The sequence below is a fragment of the Cyprinus carpio genome, chromosome A21 (genome assembly GCF_018340385.1).
Source record: "Cyprinus carpio isolate SPL01 chromosome A21, ASM1834038v1, whole genome shotgun sequence".
NCBI classification, from domain to species: Eukaryota; Metazoa; Chordata; class Actinopteri; order Cypriniformes; family Cyprinidae; genus Cyprinus; species Cyprinus carpio.
This window is the reverse complement of record NC_056592.1, coordinates 10618872-10637796: the sequence shown is the minus strand read 5'-3', so window position 1 is coordinate 10637796 and position 18925 is coordinate 10618872. Positions and strand designations below refer to the sequence as shown.

General features: G+C 36.3%; 1 protein-coding gene across 3 annotated transcripts in view; it reads left to right on the top strand.

Annotated features, from left to right (window-relative positions):
- Positions 1-18925, top strand: part of LOC109060160 (ankyrin-1-like) — a 70357-nt gene that overhangs the window by 28063 nt on the left and 23369 nt on the right. For all 3 annotated transcript variants that reach the window (XM_042778960.1, XM_042778961.1, XM_042778959.1), the window contains exons 2-11: positions 10099-10200; positions 15085-15183; positions 15856-15954; positions 16052-16150; positions 16227-16412; positions 16633-16731; positions 16811-16909; positions 17510-17608; positions 17717-17914; positions 18130-18228. In XM_042778960.1, coding sequence (XP_042634894.1) covers positions 10099-10200; positions 15085-15183; positions 15856-15954; positions 16052-16150; positions 16227-16412; positions 16633-16731; positions 16811-16909; positions 17510-17608; positions 17717-17914; positions 18130-18228 — 1179 coding nt within the window. The remainder of the gene's footprint in view (positions 1-10098; positions 10201-15084; positions 15184-15855; positions 15955-16051; positions 16151-16226; positions 16413-16632; positions 16732-16810; positions 16910-17509; positions 17609-17716; positions 17915-18129; positions 18229-18925) is intronic.

Below are 18925 nucleotides of genomic sequence, written 5' to 3'. Positions count from 1 at the left end.
CTCACATACTGTTTTTCACCTAGTATATAGTAGAGAAGTATGTGATTTTGGATGCAGCGAATGTCTCGTAAGCAGTGCAGGTGTTTAGTAGTTGTATGTAAAAGTGAACATAAGAGTCTTTATTTTCTCCCAACATCAGATCCACTGGGGACACAGCGGATTAGTTTTGTTTTTGATGGTAATGTGCAATCGAATACACAAAATGAAAGAGAAGGGTGGGGTGAGCAGTAGCTCATTATCATTTAAAGAGACATGCACCAAAACGGCTTGCCGTGAACTGAGCTGTTTTTTGGTTTTAATTGGTGATTTACTTGACCTTTGAGGAGTTTTGTTTTAAGTGTGTTTTGAGAAATTTTAATGAAGGTATTAAAGAATCATACCAACTTGTGGAAAATGGTGCCGTGAACTGAGCTTTAATGTGTACAGACTCAGAAGACTTGCACGAGTTATATGTTCCATTTGTTATGGTGTTTTCATGGATTATTTTTGTCTTTTGTAATAGCTCCAATCCACTTCTATTATCTTGAAAAGAGCATCCAGAATATTATTTAAAAATTCACATTTTTATTGTTATTGTCACATTTTTTAATTTATTTGTTGTTATTGTTATTTAAAATTGTTTTATTTGAATTTATTTTTATTTATATTATTGTTATTTAAGAGTTTTTTTATTTTATTTATTTTATTTTGTTTTGTCCTTTGGTTTTCCACAGAATGTGAAGGTGTGTAAATGATGAGAAAACATTCATTTGAACAATACCTGACAAAGATGAACAGCTTTAAAAGTTTATAAAATGTAAAATACTGTAATTCCAACAATTTTTTTTTTTTAGAATTTGCACTACATGACCTGTTGTGGGCTTTTAGCACTGTCGTTGACATACTAGCCGTTAATAATAGTGTTCCATAATTATAGATCTTTATTTATAGATCTGCAGAACGCTGTGACCTTCTAAGGATTGTTTTGCGAGGCTTTGTATTTCTGCTTCCTGTCATTGCATGGACCCAGTGGCTGCTGCACTGGCAGTGCCTGACCATTCAATCAAACCAAAGATATTAAGCTCTAACATTTTGTATGTGTTCATTTAAGTGTGTGAGAGAGGCACAGCTGCATGTACGTGTTATAAATGGCTATCCTAGCACCACTATGTAGGTTTCTCTTTCTGTAGAAGTGGGTCTCAAAGCAAACCCTGGAGGCTTCATTGCTGTGATTCATCATTCTTGGCCTACTGGTGTCGAGCTCCAAATGACGTCTTTGTCACTATTTTTAGCGAGTGTGTGAGAATGTAAAGGTGTGTGAGAAGCCAGACAGGTTGTTGAATGTGGCCATGACCCTTTTCTATTCACCGGTTATATATCCCTCATAATTACTCCGGCGGATGATATCATTGCTGAACTTTTCGAACTGCGTGTTAATCCGTATCTGCGCTAGTGATACATGAGGGATTATGCAAAGTTAATTAATTGACTGCTCTTACACTTTACGTAAATGAGAAATGTGACGTTATGCTGACAGTTGCCGAGAGGAACTCAGTTCCCCCAATGCACTCAGTATACTTATGTCTGGGTTTGACTTGCCTTTCCTTCATAAACAGTCTGGATTTCTTCCTCTTGAGATTTTAACGTGGCCTAGTGCTTAATAGCTTTATAATAAGTGTATACTGATATTTGAAAGCTTCACTCCAGTTCATTTCAGCCAGCTCAACTGTTGTGTTGTGCCTATTCACACTAATAGCAATATGTATAGTCACATCAGTGAAATTTTGGCAAGATTTTGTGTTCAGAAAAAGTTCCATTGTCTATTGCAATTACATCACCCATGATTCTGTACAGAAAATTCTACCAATCAAATTGCGCCAAAGGAGCTCTGCCCACTCCCATGAAGCACACAAATGACGTAATACACATATTGTTTCTATAGATATAATCAACAACTTTAAACAACTCTTAACTCTAACAGTTGTATATTTTACCATCGTTTGCAATGCTTCATAGGATTGTAGTTCTTTCCTTTGCTAAAACTGTCAACAACATAGTCACAGAATCAACTGCAAATACAACAAATACTTTCAGGACCAAGGGCACTACAAAAGTGGACAGGCACTAATGCAAATATTGTGCTCTGAAATCTCCAGCTGTCATTAAAAATGTATAATATTTGGACACTTAGATTGAAACGAGGATGTTGTAAGATGAAACAAGTGTTTCCATTCACCATTCCATTCAGTGTTTCTATTCAAGTGTGTCTTTGTTTTGAGGGTGTGGTACTAAAGTTACTCAGAGTAACTTTTATGAAATTAATTAAACAAATTTACTATCTTTATAAGCTCTTCTCAGATTTCATTCATATATTTAAAATCCTTTTTTTTTTAATCTCTCTCTATCTCTCATATGCTTTTTATTCTTATTTTGTTGACCTGGTGTTGGGAACTATGAATGAAATGGTCAGACTGACTCACAGATAATTGATTAATGGTGCTGAAGCTCTAGTAAACAACCCACTCTGCTTTAATTTAACAAAACAAAACAGACATTTAAAGGGTTACTCCACCGCAAAATTTACATTTTTGTCATTAATCACTTACCCCCATCTCGTTCCAAACCCGTAAAAGCTAAAAGCTTGTCTTTGGAACACAATTTAAGATATTTCGGATGAAAACCGTGAGGCTTGTAACTGTCCCATAGACTGCCAAGTAAATTACACTGTCAAGGTCCAGAAAACTATGAAAGACATTGTCAAAATATACTTTTGTACACGAAGAGATCAAAAATAACAATGAATAAAGTAGCTATTTTTGTTTTCATCGCGTACAAAAAGTATTCTTGTCACTTCATAAAATTCAGATTGAACCACTAATGGGAGATGGACTATTCTGACGATGTCTTTCATATTTAAATAAATTATTTTAAATTACATTCAAATGTAATTAATTCATGTGATTGCAAAGCTGTATATTCAGCAGCCATTACTCCAGTCTTGATGTCACATGATCATTCAGAAATCATTCTAATATGCTCATTTGCTGCTGAAGAAACATTTCATATTATTATTATTGTTGACAACAGTCATATTGTTTGTGGATAGTGTGTTTTTGTGGATATTATTATTATTATATTATTATTATAAAAATATTAATAGTTTAGTAGATTACAAGTTCTAAAGAAAAGCATTTAGCCCTATTTCAAATAGAAATCTTTTATAATATTAAAAATGTCTACTGTCATTGAATATATTTCCTTTTTAATGGATATTTGCTGTGTGCAATATAACAATGTGTCATTCATCTTACGTGAATTTATTTGAACAGAAAACTAGAAAAATGTAGGTCACAGAATTTGTTTTGCTCTCTGCATCTTCATGTGCTCAGAGTCAGCGTTGTCCCTGCATCAATAGATGCCACGCATGTAGGCTTTTGTGAATCTTGAAAATGATGTCATCACTCTCCTAGCAACTGCTTAGCAACCATTCTTGGAGTGCACCCAGAGCTGGAATCCCTTTAATGCGACTGGGTTTCTGCAGTCACCCTCTCAAGATCGAAACGAAATCGTGACGTTGTTGTGTAATTCTCCCTCTTAATCCTTTTGTTAGCACACGTTTGTGTTGCAGTCAAAAAGATTGAAAGCACTTAAGTAGATTGTGTTTATATATTTTGTTTTTATATTTCTTTTAGTTTGATATTGTTTTTTTATTGGAGCACCATTTCTTTGTGTTGAACATGCAGTTTCAGTGTTTTCACCTGTCCATATGTGTTCATGTGTCTCGTGTGTGTGTGTATTAACTCACTCTGTCTTTGTGGTATTGGTGTCTTCTAGGCTCATGTGGTTCAGCGCTGGCTTGTGCATCAGGACAGTAGTTTGAGGGCAGAGGCTCAAGGTGGAAAATGGCACTTTGATGGAAGAGTAAATATCTTAGTACTGCCTCTCAACACTTTACTTCCTTCTCTCCTGACAATTTGTTTTTTTGCCTAATTATTTTGTGTGTGTGTTGTGGTTTTTTGGTTGTTTTTGTTTTTGTTGCTGGTGTTGTTTTTGTATGTTGTTTTGTGGGTATTGTCTTCATTTAGCTTCGCTAGTGTTCCTGTAGTGATTCTTCATAATTCTCTCATTCTTAATGGCTTCTATTGTGTTTTATGTGTGTGACTTTATTCATATTCCTAACATGAGATTCTGTGTGTGTTTAAGTCCGTGTTTTTGTGTGTTTATCAGATGGTATTTGCGGTAAAAGCATGTTCAGGGATCGTCTCCTGCTGTGGCTTCTGATTAATCATATCTGTCAGAATGTCACTTACAGTATCAGCAGATGTACTGTAGAGGTTACAAAGTCAAACAGTAAAAATGAGCAGAAGTCAGTATGCACAAACACATGCATGCATGTACAAACTGATATACAAATCTTCATTAAAACATTAATGTTTAGAATTTTTAAAAACATATTGGTGATAAATTTGCAACCTGCTGTTCATTGCATTTGTGCAATGAGTGGACAAATATGTTATTAAAATGATAAAAAAATATATATATAATAATTAGGTCTTAGATGAATAACAGCAAATGACATACTGTATCACACCTTGTCATTTTTTTTTAACAAAAACTAGGCCAAAATGAAAAAACTATGTGTGACAAGCTCAGGACACCCTTACATAACATAGATAAAAACATTGTTGTTCTATAAAAACATGATTATGTGTTAATAACACAATCAAAACATAGGAATTAAGAGGATAAGTAATGGTAAGGCACTCCTAATCAAATACCTTTGATTGACCAATCATCAGCAAGTGTGAGCACCTGTATAAAAGCAGAAGTTAACACAATGCCAAAGGGGAAAGACATCAGCAATGATCTCAGAGAAGCAATTGTTGCTGCCATCAATCTGGGAAGGGTAATACAGCTATTTCCAAGTGATTTGAAGTCCATCATTCCACAGGAAAGAGGAGGATTCACAAGTGGAAGACATTCATGACAGACACCAGTCATAACAGGAATGAACAGGAAATTCACCCCGTGGTCAGATCATACACTAGAAATTGCAGACAACCCAAGAACTACACCTCAGACTCTACAGGTCTCAGTAAACATGTTAAATGATAAAGTTTGTGACAGTGCAATTAGAAAAAGACCAGACAATAAGGCATGTTAGGAAGGGTTGTCAGAAGAGAGCCTCCTCTCTCTAAAAAGAACATGGCAGGATACCTTAGGTTTGTAAAGTTGCATCTGATCAAGACTTCTAGAACAATGTCATTTGAACAGCTGTTGTCAGCTGTTGGAGGGGTGATGATTAATTTGGGCTTGTTTTGTAGCCATGGGACCTGGGCACCTCACAGTCATTGAGTCGACCATGAACTCCTCTGCATTCCAGAGTCAAATGTGAGGCCGATCTGTCCTACAGCTAAAGTTTGGCCAAGATTGGGTCATGCAACAGGACAATGATCCCAAGTACACCAGCAAATCTACAACAGAACGGCTGAAAAAGAAAAGAATCAAGGTGTTGCAATAGCTTAGCCAAAGTCCAGACCTGGAAATGCTGTGGCGAGAGCTGTGCATAAACAAATGCCCACATACCTCAATAAACTGAGGATTACTTCAAGATTAAAAGGATTACTTCAAGTTATTGCTGCTAATTATAGGGAGTCATTAGTTTGACACACATTAGCTTTCCATATTGACTTTAGGTCTGCTAAATAAATAATGACATGGTGTGATATATCATGTGTTGTTATTCATCTGAGGTTTTATTTTACAAATTTTAAGACCTGCCAAGGACCAGATGATTTTTCATTATTCTGATACAAAAAACCATGGAATTCAATAGGGTGTCCTTTATTTTATATATAAGTGACTATATGTATACATTATATATATATATATATATATATGTATATGTGTGTGTGTGTGTGTATATATATATATAGTGTGTGTGGTGTACAGTGTATATATATATATATATATATATGTTTAATATACAGTGGAGATCAAAATTAGAGAACAATCTATTAATACTTGATTTTTTTCTGAAATATTGTTGATCTTCATAGCTCAGATTTTGAAGGAATAGTGGGTATTCCACTGTTCCACTAACATGTTTGACAAAATATGCAAGGCATTTCAACTAGTATCACTAGTTTCTCACACTGTGCTGATGTGATCTTGGTCCACTCTTCTTCCACAGTTCGATAACTGTTGTAGTAAATTTAAGCTCAAGAGGGAAATGTATATAAATAATTACAATTGTTTTAGGATTAAATTGTAATTGTATATTATTTTTTTCGATCTGTATTTTAGTATAATTTCATATCAACTCTAAGAAAGGATATTTTCGTGGCCACATAAAATACTTTCATACAGTATTAATGCATTAGAGCATGTAGCAAAATCAGAATCGTAAAGGGACATTGATTTGTAAGGCAGAATCAGAAACTCAAGAAATTTGTGCACAAGAGTTTTAACTAAACACTAACGCAAACTATTCTAACAAGCAAACAAACATACATACATACAATCACTCATACAGGGGAATGGGCAAATGAGATTTGATGGATGATACCATCAGGAAAACCAGAGAATGGAGCTATGAAAAGAGTCAGTTAACCACCTGAATAAAACCATCAGCGCCGTTTATAACGGGTCTATAGCTTACTCTAAACCTCTGTTTCGTTTAGTAAAATGTATGATACTTGCATTTCCTTGGCCTGGAATGAGCATCTGGATGCAAGGTCTTGATGGTTTGGATGTTTGGTGGTGTAGTCGCGATCACGTTCTTCCGGTTTTGAAGTGTGATGAATTCCAAAGATGTCCTTACTCAATGGTGATTGTGAGTTTCTTCCCTGTGGAAAGTGAAAAGAACTAAGAGAGATGTTAGCTGAGATCCTAAGATCTTTGGTGAATGGAAAGTCAAGGCACATGGCCTGGCGCAGACTTAGGGGTCCAAGAGAGTTCTAGCTCATCCTCCTCATCCCCTTAGGATCTAAAAGAACTGCAGACTCAATGTGGGTCACTGATGTGAGGCCTTTATGGTCTGAGAAGGTTCACACCTCTCAGGATGGGCTGAGAAAGGCTGAAATTCCAAGTGGGAGGTTGGAACTAATGAAGAGTTTTACAACCCTTTGTGTGAAAGCATGGTAATTTGCAAAATGGAACTCGAGTGGGGGTTCAAGAGAAGAATCTTCAAGATTCTTAGAATACTAATATTGCTTATGTACCAACATATAAAATACACTCTCTTTAGATCATCAGAATACGAATTCATAGATACTAAACATGGTAAGATTACATATAGCTAAGATTACATAAACGAGTGGTTCTATCATAAGCATGCATAAAACAGTCAAATTCAACAGATATACAAGAACAGCAATAATACACACAATGACCTCAAGGATATGTGTGTTCATTCAAAGATAGGTTTTCTTATGAACTTATTAGAGCAGAATCCCTTTTTTTGGCATTATGTGTCTGTTTTTGAGAGACTTGAGTTAAGAATTGAATTTGAATATAAATATATCAAATGTATACATTCTAGTATATGTTATAATATGTCACAACACTGACCATCGTCTGAGTAATTACTTTGTTAACTTGTTTACCATTTATCACCAGGTACTAAAAATAAATTCACATTGTCCAGCTTGAAGAAGGCTGTGTCATGATCGGGGGTGCTGTGCCAATTTCATGCAAGACAATTTGGTGCTAAACCCATGAAAGATCAACCAGCGTGTCCTTTTCAGTACCTCAGAGACAAGTCAATCCCTCAAAATTATGTTTAAGGTGCACATTAAATTTTAAGAAAAATAATGACCCAAAACGCTTGTCAAAGTTGTTCAAGAACTGTCAAAAAGAGCCTCTGAGTGTCAACTCAGTACTATAAGACACCACAGAATGTATTAAGGACCCATTTGAAATTTGTGAGAAAGCATTCTGGGAATTGCTACAGAATCAGAAAGGGCCACACAGACAATTTCCAGCTCAAATAAATAAACCGAATGATTATGATAACTTTTGTGTGTTTGTATTTGAAAAAGAATAAAACTTCCAGATGATTATCAGTATGGATGGATATGTGAATCATAAAAAAATCAGCAGGCTGATTGTGCATACTAATTGATAAAGAATGAATTTTCAAAAACAGGTGGGAAGGAAATTGATTATGGTCCTAAAATAAAATAAAATAAAGTCCTACAGTGATTCAGCAATTGCCTTCAGAAAAATATGATGGCACACACACACACTATTACTGCACAGCAGTGTTGATGGATGCATTTTGCTATGCTGTCACCTGTGGACTGAGCAAATGAGGGATCAAAATGACTTCTTCCACCTCACTCAATATTCCATCCACATTTTTCACTGGGGGAGACCAGCCTGTCAATCATTCCCACTGAATAACAGAGCAGAGACAATCTGAAATTTCTAGACTGCAGAGTATCTGACAAATCAATTCAAGGACTCAATATAACTGTGACCACATCAGAGCAAATTGCATTAGTCATCACATGGAAAACCACAAAATATCACTCACGGACTTTTCAATACCAAGCAGCAGGAATAAAGAATTCTGGGTAGGGAACCGAAGGTGCAAAATGAGCAGGGTGATATAGAGCAGCCGCGGCGCTACCATTGGGCCCGGGTGGGCCTGGGCCCACCCATTTTGGCCCAGGCCTATGAGTAGTTAGTGATTTTCATTCTAGCGGTTCATCCAATAAGCAGCCCGAGGAAAGCTTTGAGTGAAAGCTTCTCAGCCAATCAGCGGCTTCTACTCCACGTGTGGACATCGTCACCAGCAAGTGATCCAATAAAATGAATGACGTTGGCGGACGTTTTTATATTTATAAAACTTAAAATTTATAAGAAACAGTTAATTTTGGACAGTTCCCTGCCCACCGTGTTAGGTAAATAAATGGAGAGAGAAACAGAACCTCTAAAGATATAATTCCGTGTCAGTCTTTTTGTGTATTGAACGTTCAAAAGAGATAAATGAAGTTAGCTTACTGCCAACAATTAAGGTGTATTTCTTTGTCCGCTTCAGCACTGAGCTGAGGACAGCGATACAAGTTGCTGTCCTCAGTGCCGCAGAAAAGCGCTGGAACGGAGATGAAGGGAAACCCGTTTTTGTTTGGGGGGGCTTATTTTAACTGGCCCATCCAGTTTTCTGGAGGCCCACCTACAATAAAAATCCTGGCGCCGCTAGTGATATAGATTCATGTTTTTGAAAGATTACAGTACAGATGGGAATCTGAAAAGCTCCCTGTTCTGGACCCATAAGCATGAACACTACAGTAAAAAAAAATTATACAGCAAAATTATAATACATTATACATTTTTTACTCACATTTTCACTTTTTATGTCCTAAATCATTTTAAAATTGGATTAATTATTAAATAAATATATAATTGTAAATATATATGATATATTAATATATTTTTCAATTAAACATTATTATTATTGTTTTTTTTTTATCATTTAGTGATATTTAAAGCCACAGTGTGTGATTTCTGAGCCACTACCCACATTAAATGGAGTTGCAAAAATAACGGCTGTTTTCACAAACACGCCCTCTGCCTGCCATTGGTCAAGTGCCAGATAGTTCCGCCCACAAACTCACACCATTGGTTGAGCCAATGTTGCTATGTTGGGCTGGTCGAGATACACCTGTCAAGAAAATCAGCCTTCAGTACAAATGGCTTACTTTGTCTCCACAAAATTAGCTGGGTTATTTTTTACAATTTTACGCACTTTAGCTTTAAAGCAAGTGCTGATATGTCTTTAGGGGCATAACCAGCCCTGTACATAACATCACACTCCATAAATTTGGAAAATTAGATGATTTTACACAGTGAAAAACCAATTCAGTAACTGATGGGTTGCTTTTATATGGCCCCTGAGCCGGCTGAAACCAGATCTTCTCATCTTCTCTGTGGACATGCACAACACAGAATGAATTCCTAGTTAGAGCTGTAAGTCAGACAGTATCGCTGATGTTTTATTAAGTACTAAACATCCAAAAGACCTTGTGCAAAAATTTTTAATTTAACAATCCATTTGTCGATTAAGATTTGGATTTAGTTTTCATTTTTTCCTCTTCTCTCTATCTATTTCAGACAGACACATCAACCAGTTTCCTCCGTGCTGCACGCTCAGGTAATCTGGAGAAGGCTCTGGACCATATCAAAAATGGAATAGACATCAACATAGCCAATCAGGTGAGAAAAAAAATCCATGCTGCAATGTCTAGCATCAAGCATGTGAGTGTATGTGTTTGTGTGAGTAGTATGTTTAAAGTAATTACAGATATGAATTAGACCACAAATCATGCAAGATGTTAAAGATATTTTTCAGTATTCATTTTTTGTTATTGATAAAACATCCAAAAGAATCCTATACATTTACGTTGGAGGAAAATACAACTACTTAAAACACCCCAGCAACTCCATAGCGATGTGCTTAACGCTTTTGTTGTGTTGGGGTCAATTTGACCCACACTCAATTTTCAAACTGCTTGAAATACCGGCTAAACTATTTATTTCTTCTTGAAATTTTGTGAATATTTTTATTTAGGATCATGAGATGCAAAATTGTAGCACATAGATGTGTTTTGGAAATGCTGTACAAAAATTGCTCCATTAACCCCCAGTTTTTTCCATGCACTTTAAAGCCCTTTGAAAATCACTAGAGAGTCTGATAAAGAGCAAAATAACCTTTAATGGAACTTGTCAAACACTAAAATATGATATATATGAGAATTTTAAGACTCAAATACAAAATTAAAACTCGTCTTCTGAGATTCGTTTCACCATCAAAAAATCTGTCAAAAATGTACCTTTTAATGTTAAATACTATTTTTACACACTTGTAGTTATTTGCACAGTTATAAGTAGCCATGCCATTTTTTTCATGCAGGAATTGTGCACTTAAAAATTAAGATATGTAGTATGTTAAATTAATTATTAAAACAATAAAAATTACATATCAAAAATGGAAGGAAATTATTAAAATTCTTAACATATTTTATATTTTATAGTTACTGGCAAGCTACAATACAGATTTTATGTTTTACATGAATGTTTAGTATTTTTTAAAGTGTTGATTTTTGGCAAAATGCAAGGACGCCAATGTAGGTCCATTATTTGACCCCTAACACAGAAGTTATACCCAGTTTTTGTAAAACAAAAGAGAAAAGTTAAAATCATTCAGAATACCTTAGCAGCTGCATGGCAATACTAATCTTACATCCATTCCTTGAAAGCCCAATGTACCTTTGAAGCCCATTAATAGTACGGCCTAAATTCAGAAATTGCTATTTAGAGCTATAAATTCATCATCTTGTAGATTAGGTTTCACATCTGTGTGTTTTTGTTTGCCTGTGCCAGTGTGTGTTTTCTCGTCTGTATTAACCTCCCAATGTTCTTGTGGTTGGACAGTACAGCTGTGTTTACAGTGTCAGTGCAGAACTGTATTCAATGCCCTAATCAGTAAATTGCCATAATTAATCACACCAGCATGTCTTCCTCCTCTAACCCCCTCACCGGTCATGCTTTTGCACCCACTTTTATCAAAAAACTCTGTGTTACTTGCTTTAAATAGCATATTGTGATATTTGCAGAAGAGCTATGTTTGGTTTTTAGAGACGGGTTAGTGAATGGACAGAGTGGCTGGCTGGCTTCCAGCATTGAAAAGCTCTGAAAATGAACGCCCACTCTGTATGCCTGCAGCACACACACACTCACTCACATCGACTACTACACCACCTTATACCATCATTCACAGACAGAACTGCATCATGAACTTGCCTCCGATATGCAACCTAGACTCAATTTCCATGCGTCTTGGAGGTATTTATAGTTATGTGTTTGGATAAACTAAAGGTATACTTCCCCTGTGTGATGCTGATATCACAGCGTCAATGTCTCTGTGCTGTCGCAACACATTTTGTGAAGAGCTTAGACCGCTTTTGACAGTGAGACTGATTAAGCCCTCGGCATGGGTGCTTTGGGAGTACAGAACATTCGAGAATCAGCAAAAACGTAGTTTAAAGCTCAGAGCATGTGCTTAATTCCCACCTCAGCTCTAAGCAGGTGATAGTTAATGAGATTTTTAGACAATTAATGATCCTGTCCTAGAGTGTAATTTGTCTTTATTTTACAGGTTATTTGACTAACGGTTGTAAATATCACTAATGTTAAGCCTTTTAATCTATTAACATTTAATCTATCTATCTATCTATCTATCTATCTATCTATCTATCTATCTATCTATCTATCTATCTATCTATCTATCTATCTACAGGTGCTGGTCATATAATTAGAATATCATCAAAAAGTTGATTTATTTCACTAATTCCATTCAAAAAGTGAAACTTGTATATTATATTTATTCATTACACAGACTGATATATTTCAAATGTTTATTTGATAACTGACAACTAAGGAAAATCCCAAATTCAGTATCTCAGAAAATTAGAATATTGTGAAAAGGTTCAATATTGAAGACACCTGGTGCCACACTCCAATCAGTTAATCAACTCAAAACACCTGCAAAACCTTTAAATGGTCTCTCAGTCTAGTTCTGTAGGTTACACAATCATGGGGAAGACTGCTGAATTGACAGTTGTCCAAAAGACGACCATTGACACCTTGCACAAGGAAGGCAAGACTCAAAAGGTCATTGCAAAAGAGGCTGTCTGTTCACAGAGCTCTGTGTCCAAGCACATTAATAGAGAGGCTAAGGGAAGGAAAAGATGTGATAGAAAAAAGTGTACAAGCAATAGGGATAACCGCACCCTGGAGAAGATTGTGAAACAAAACCCATTCAAAAATGTGGGGGAGATTCACAAAGAGTGGACTGCAGCTGGAGTCAGTGCTTCAAGAACCACTACACAAACACTTATGCAAGACATGGGTTTCAGCTGTCGCATTCCTTGTGTCAAGCCACTCTTGAACAACAGACAGTGTCAGAAGCATCTCGCTTAAAAAAGGACTGGACTGCTGCTAAATAGTCCAAAGTTATGTGCTCTGGTGAAAGTAAATTTTGCATTTCCTTTGGATATCAGGGTCCCAGAGTCTGGAGGAAGAGAGGAGAGGCATACAATCCACGTTTCTTGAGGTCCAGTATAAAGTTTCCACAGTCAGTGATGGTTTGTGGTGCCATGTCATCCGCTGGTGTTGGTCCACTCTGTTTTCTGAGGTCCAAGGTCAACGCAGCCGTATACCAGGAAGTTTTAGAGCACTTCATGCTTCCTGCTGATGACCAACTTTATGGAGATGCAGATTTCATTTTCCAACAGGACTTGGCACCTGCACACAGTGCCAAAACTTCCAGTACATGGTTTAAGGACCATGGTATCTCCTGTTCTTAATTGGCCAGCAAACTCGCCTGACCTTAACCCCATAGAAAATCTATGGGGTATTGGGAAGAGGAAGATGCGATATGCCAGACCCAACAATGCAGAAGAGCTGAAGGCCACTATCAGAGCAACCTGGGCTCTCATAACACCTGAGCAGTGCCACAGACTGATCGACTCCATTCCACGCCACAGTGCTGCAGTAATTCAGGCAAAAGGAGCTCCAACTAAGTATTGAGTGCTGTACATGCTCATACTTTTCATTTTTATACTTTTTAGTTGGCCAAGATTTCTAAAAATCCTTTCTTTGTATTGGTCTTAAGTTATATTCTAATTTTCTGAGATACTGAATTTGGGATTTTCCTTAGTTGTCAGTTATAATCATCAAAATTAAAAGAAATAAACAATTGACATATATCAGTCTGTGTTTAATGAATGAATATAATATACAAGTTTCACTTTTTGAATGGAATTAATTAAATAAATCAACTTTTTGATGATATTCTAATTATATGACCAGCACCTGTATATATCTATCTATCTATGTGCAAGAACTGAAGCACATTAAATTTCCCTTTAACAGTCATTACTTATACAGAAGTGAAAATTAAGTCATTATTCACTGAAAATCTTTCCATCCATTCTTGTACATTATGGACCATGCTTTTGTGTTTAATAAATACAAATAAATTATTGAGTGCCATGTAAGTGGCTTTGGATAATACTGTGTAACAAATGGACATAAATTGTAATGTTTTTTTTCATCCATTTAGAAGCTTTTCAAGATCAGAATGCCTTCAGAATTTCTCCTTTTGTGTTTCACAGAAAGAAAAACGTCAATCAAGCAAATGCGACTTTATTTAGCCATGAAATGGAGACAGAATTTGCATTTTGGGTGAACTATCCCTGATTGCTGAATGAGCAATCTAGTCCTTGGCTAACTTAATCACATAATATATATGCCGATAATATATATAGTATTGTGTGTGTGTATACAGTATATATATATATATATATTATATATATATATATATATATATATATATATATATATATATATATGTATGTATATAATATGTATGTATATAATATATACTGTTAAAAAGTTTAGGGGAGGTAAGATATTTGAGAAAAAATGCTGACCAAGGCTGCATTTATTTGATCAAAAGTACAGTAACAGTTGTCTACTTCAGTATATTTTAAAATGTATTCCTGTGATGCAAAGCTGAATTTTCAGCGGCCATTCATCATTACTCCAGTCTTGAGTGTCACATGATCCTTCATTTGGTTCTCGTGAAACATCAGTTTACAAGCATATAATTTTTTCTGTCTTTCTCTCCTCCGCGCATGCACTGTGCAGCTGCAGTAGGAGCTCATTAGAGATGAGTGACACTGCAGTATGAAGGGGATTCCAGTCAGACTAGCATAGCAGAGCCCCCCTATGGCCGCACCAGACTACACACCCAGCCTCCTTACAGAAGCACACACTGTACTGTGGACCGTTCTCCAATCAGCCTTTACCTCTCCCGGCCTTTTTGTCTGTTTCCTCCGCCGCTCTATTTCCACGCCCTGTTTAATGAGAGCTCCACAGATCTGTAGATGTCTCAGTGCTTCACTGTTATTTTTAGCCTGCCCTCCTCTCAGTGAGTCATTTGACAGGTAGACAGAGAGAGATAAAGAGATAGACTTGAGATGTGTCAGGGTTTTTTTTTTTTTTTTCACCTCATGTTTTCTCTTGTATTCACAGAATGGGCTTAATGGGTTGCACTTGGCCTCCAAAGAAGGCCATGTTAAGATGGTGCTGGAGCTGCTGCACAATGGAATTGACTTGGAGACTACTACAAAGGTAAATCTATTTCTTTCAGTCAGTCAGGCTTCAGGCCAAAAATGTGTAAATATGATAAGTTCAGGCTTAGCTGTTATACAGTACATTTCTTGGCAACTGTAAAAAATCACCAGCCTACAGATATTAACTGTTATTGAACTCTTACCCAGTGGAAGAAATATTTATTCTGAATATCTATATTAATAAATAACTATTTATTGAACATTGCCATTTATAATGTTGGCAATAGCAATAGGCAACATGCTTCTCATCATTCCTGAGATTTGAAATATAGGTTAGTGTACTTATAAAAGTTGTTGAAATTATTAAATTTTTTTTTTTTTTATGTTGTGGTTTATCTCATCTGGGAAAATTAATCAAAAATATTGATGACTTGTCTTTCAGTACAATTTTTTTGTCCAATGAAATGATCTGTAGAATGCTAATGTCCCTCTCAGTAATGCCATCTGACTAACAGACTAGCAATAACAAGTAGCAGTTTTATTAAATCAAAATCATAATGCATATTATTTTTATACCGCCTTTCACACAACATGTGCATGTGCAAAAATAAAACCAAATATAAGCAATAAAATCAAAAGACATCTTCAGAATACTGTATATGCTATTTAACATGCATTGTTTGATCTTTCTCTGTATTATATTTACATGACTTTTGACATGATTTTGCAGAAAGGGAATACCGCCCTTCACATTGCTGCTCTGGCTGGTCAAGAGAAAGTGATTGCTGAACTGGTCAATTATGGTGCCAACGTCAATGCCCAGTCTCAGGTTAGTCTGAGCCTCAAAACATGAATCAACAAACCAAGAAACATGTTAATGAAAAGCTTAATTAATTTGTTTTGTGGTGTTATGCTGTGTTCTGCAGAAAGGTTTCAGTCCCCTGTACATGGCAGCACAGGAGAACCACTTAGAAGTGGTAAAATATCTACTTGAACATGGAGCCAGTCAGAGCCTTCCAACTGAGGTGAGTGACATGTTAAAATCAAGCTCAGCAGAAATCAAACCCAGCTTACCCTACAACTCTTGATTTCGTCCTCCAGGATGGCTTTACTCCTTTGGCGGTAGCTCTTCAGCAGGGTCACGAGAACGTGGTGGCCCTCCTGATAAACTATGGCACCAAGGGCAAAGTGCGTCTGCCGGCCCTGCACATCGCAGCACGCAACGACGACACACGCACTGCTGCCGTTCTGCTGCAGAACGACCCAAACCCAGACGTCCTCAGCAAAGTATGTGTGTTTGTGCACATCTGAAAGGTTTTATCTCAACATGAGTGAGATTACACATCATGACTCACTGAGCTCAATGCAGCCTCTCTTGGCTTGTAATTGCAGTGATGACTATGTGACAAGATAAACAGAACTGACTTTGTTTAAAATTCCGTCAGCGTAGGTGTTTCTGTTTTGTACATACACTGAATTAATGACATGCTACACTCTTTTCCCATAGACCGGCTTTACTCCTCTCCACATCGCAGCCCATTATGAGAATCTCAGTGTCGCACAGCTTTTGTTAAACAGAGGAGCCAACGTGAACTTCACGCCGAAGGTCAGTGCAGCTCTCAAATTAAATGCTTCCAATTATTATGTGAACGATTATATGAACTTTCTCTCCTTTTCTCTTAAAGAATGGGATCACTCCATTACATATCGCTTCCAGGAGGGGGAATGTGATTATGGTGCGGCTGCTGTTGGACAGAGGAGCTCAGATAGATGCCAAGACAAAGGTACAGTATGCATTACGGACGTGCAAAAATATTTTCATAATCAAATAGCCTCAGTTTGCAGTGTTGCTGTTGTTAGCTAAAACTATTAAAAATCATTTTCATTGAAATAAAGCTAAAATAAAATGAAATATGAATCTTAGATAACAAAACTTTCAAATTTAAAAAACCTATAAGAAAATTTGATAAAATGGTTTTATAAAAATGTTGTATAAAAATGCAACTGAAAAATGTCCTAACACTGAAATAATATAAATGAAAGCTAAATTGAAATATTAAAAATCTAGTAATGAGAAAAGCAATACATAATGTACTGAATTCACAGTATCTATCCAACCATAGTCACATCTCACAGTGACATTATTTACCGGCTGATGAAAAATCTCACTGCTGAGACTGCTGAATCTGACTTATCTAAGTCTAGCTAGTGGAGAATGACCCATTTTAATTCCTCTTGGGAAAAACAGCTATTTTCTCTTTGTGACAGCTTGCTGTTTTAATGGTATGCATACATAAATAAGGACAGGAACTGCTCATGTAGTACTGTATACACTGAAACATGGCTTATAAACCCATTTACAAAATTGCTTATTCTTTCTGCAGGATGAGCTGACGCCGCTGCATTGTGCAGCCAGGAACGGTCATGTACGTGTGGTGGAGATCCTGCTAGACCAGGGTGCTCCCATTCAGGCCAAGACCAAGGTGACCAAACTATTTTACTAAGATGGGCCATACAGTTATGGATTTTAGCTTTATTGATGCCATAATCATGCTGATCAATTGATTATAATCATGGGTTCCTCCTTGCAGAACGGTCTGTCCCCAATCCACATGGCAGCGCAGGGCGATCACATGGACTGCGTGAGGCAGCTGCTGCAATACAACGCAGAGATCGATGACATTACCCTCGACCACCTGACCCCACTGCATGTGGCAGCACACTGTGGGCATCACCGCATGGTCAAGGTGCTGTTGGACAAGGGGGCAAAAGCTAATGCTCGTGCTCTGGTTAGTGCATCTGTCGTTTTCGTTTTCCATACTTATTTTCTCATTTCATTAATATTCATAAAATATCCATAAAACAAGCTGAATTTGATATTGATATAATTAGATTAGTCAGAACATATAGAGCAGTATTAATAGTACATAAACCTGGTCCACCATTTAATAGCGAACATACTGAACATACATAACATTAGTTGATTTTTTGGTCTGTCTTTCAGAATGGATTCACTCCATTGCACATTGCCTGCAAGAAGAACCACATGCGGTCTATGGACCTTCTGCTGAAGCACTCAGCGTCTCTGGAGGCCGTAACTGAGGTCAGATTTCTCTCTGATTGTCACTTTGATGGATATCCTCTATTCACTTTGCACCATCTACGCCTTTAGCTTGATCCTTGTAGAAAACAGACTATGTAGGAATAAAAGGTGACAAATTTACGATTACTTCACAAGACAAGAATATGTTAACATAATACACTACCCAAAAGTTTGGGGTCAGTAAGATTTGTTTAAGAAATTAATGCTTTTATTCAGCAAGGATGCATTAAAACTGATCAAAACTGACAGTAAAATATTATGTTACAAAAGATTTCTATTACAAATAAATGCAGTTCTTTTGAACTTTCTATTTATCAAAGAATCATAAAAAAAGTTTCAGTTTCCAAAAAAAAAAAAATGTGAAGCAGGACAACTGTTTTCAACATTGACAGTAATAAAAAAAAAACTTCCAAATCAGCTTGTTAGAATGATTTCTGAAGGATCATGTGACACTAGAGACTGATTTTTTTTACTGTATTTTTGATCAAATAAATGTAGCCTTGGTTAGCTTTTGAAAGGTAAGGTATACAGCATTAATACCATTAGTTTTTTAACATAAAATATTTTTATTACTGTAATAAATTCCTTTAAAATTAATATATTATGTTAATATTAAATGCCATATATTTTTGTTGATCCATTGGTGCACAACAGAATCATTAACACATTTAAAGTCTTTGTGAAAATGCATGTTCTT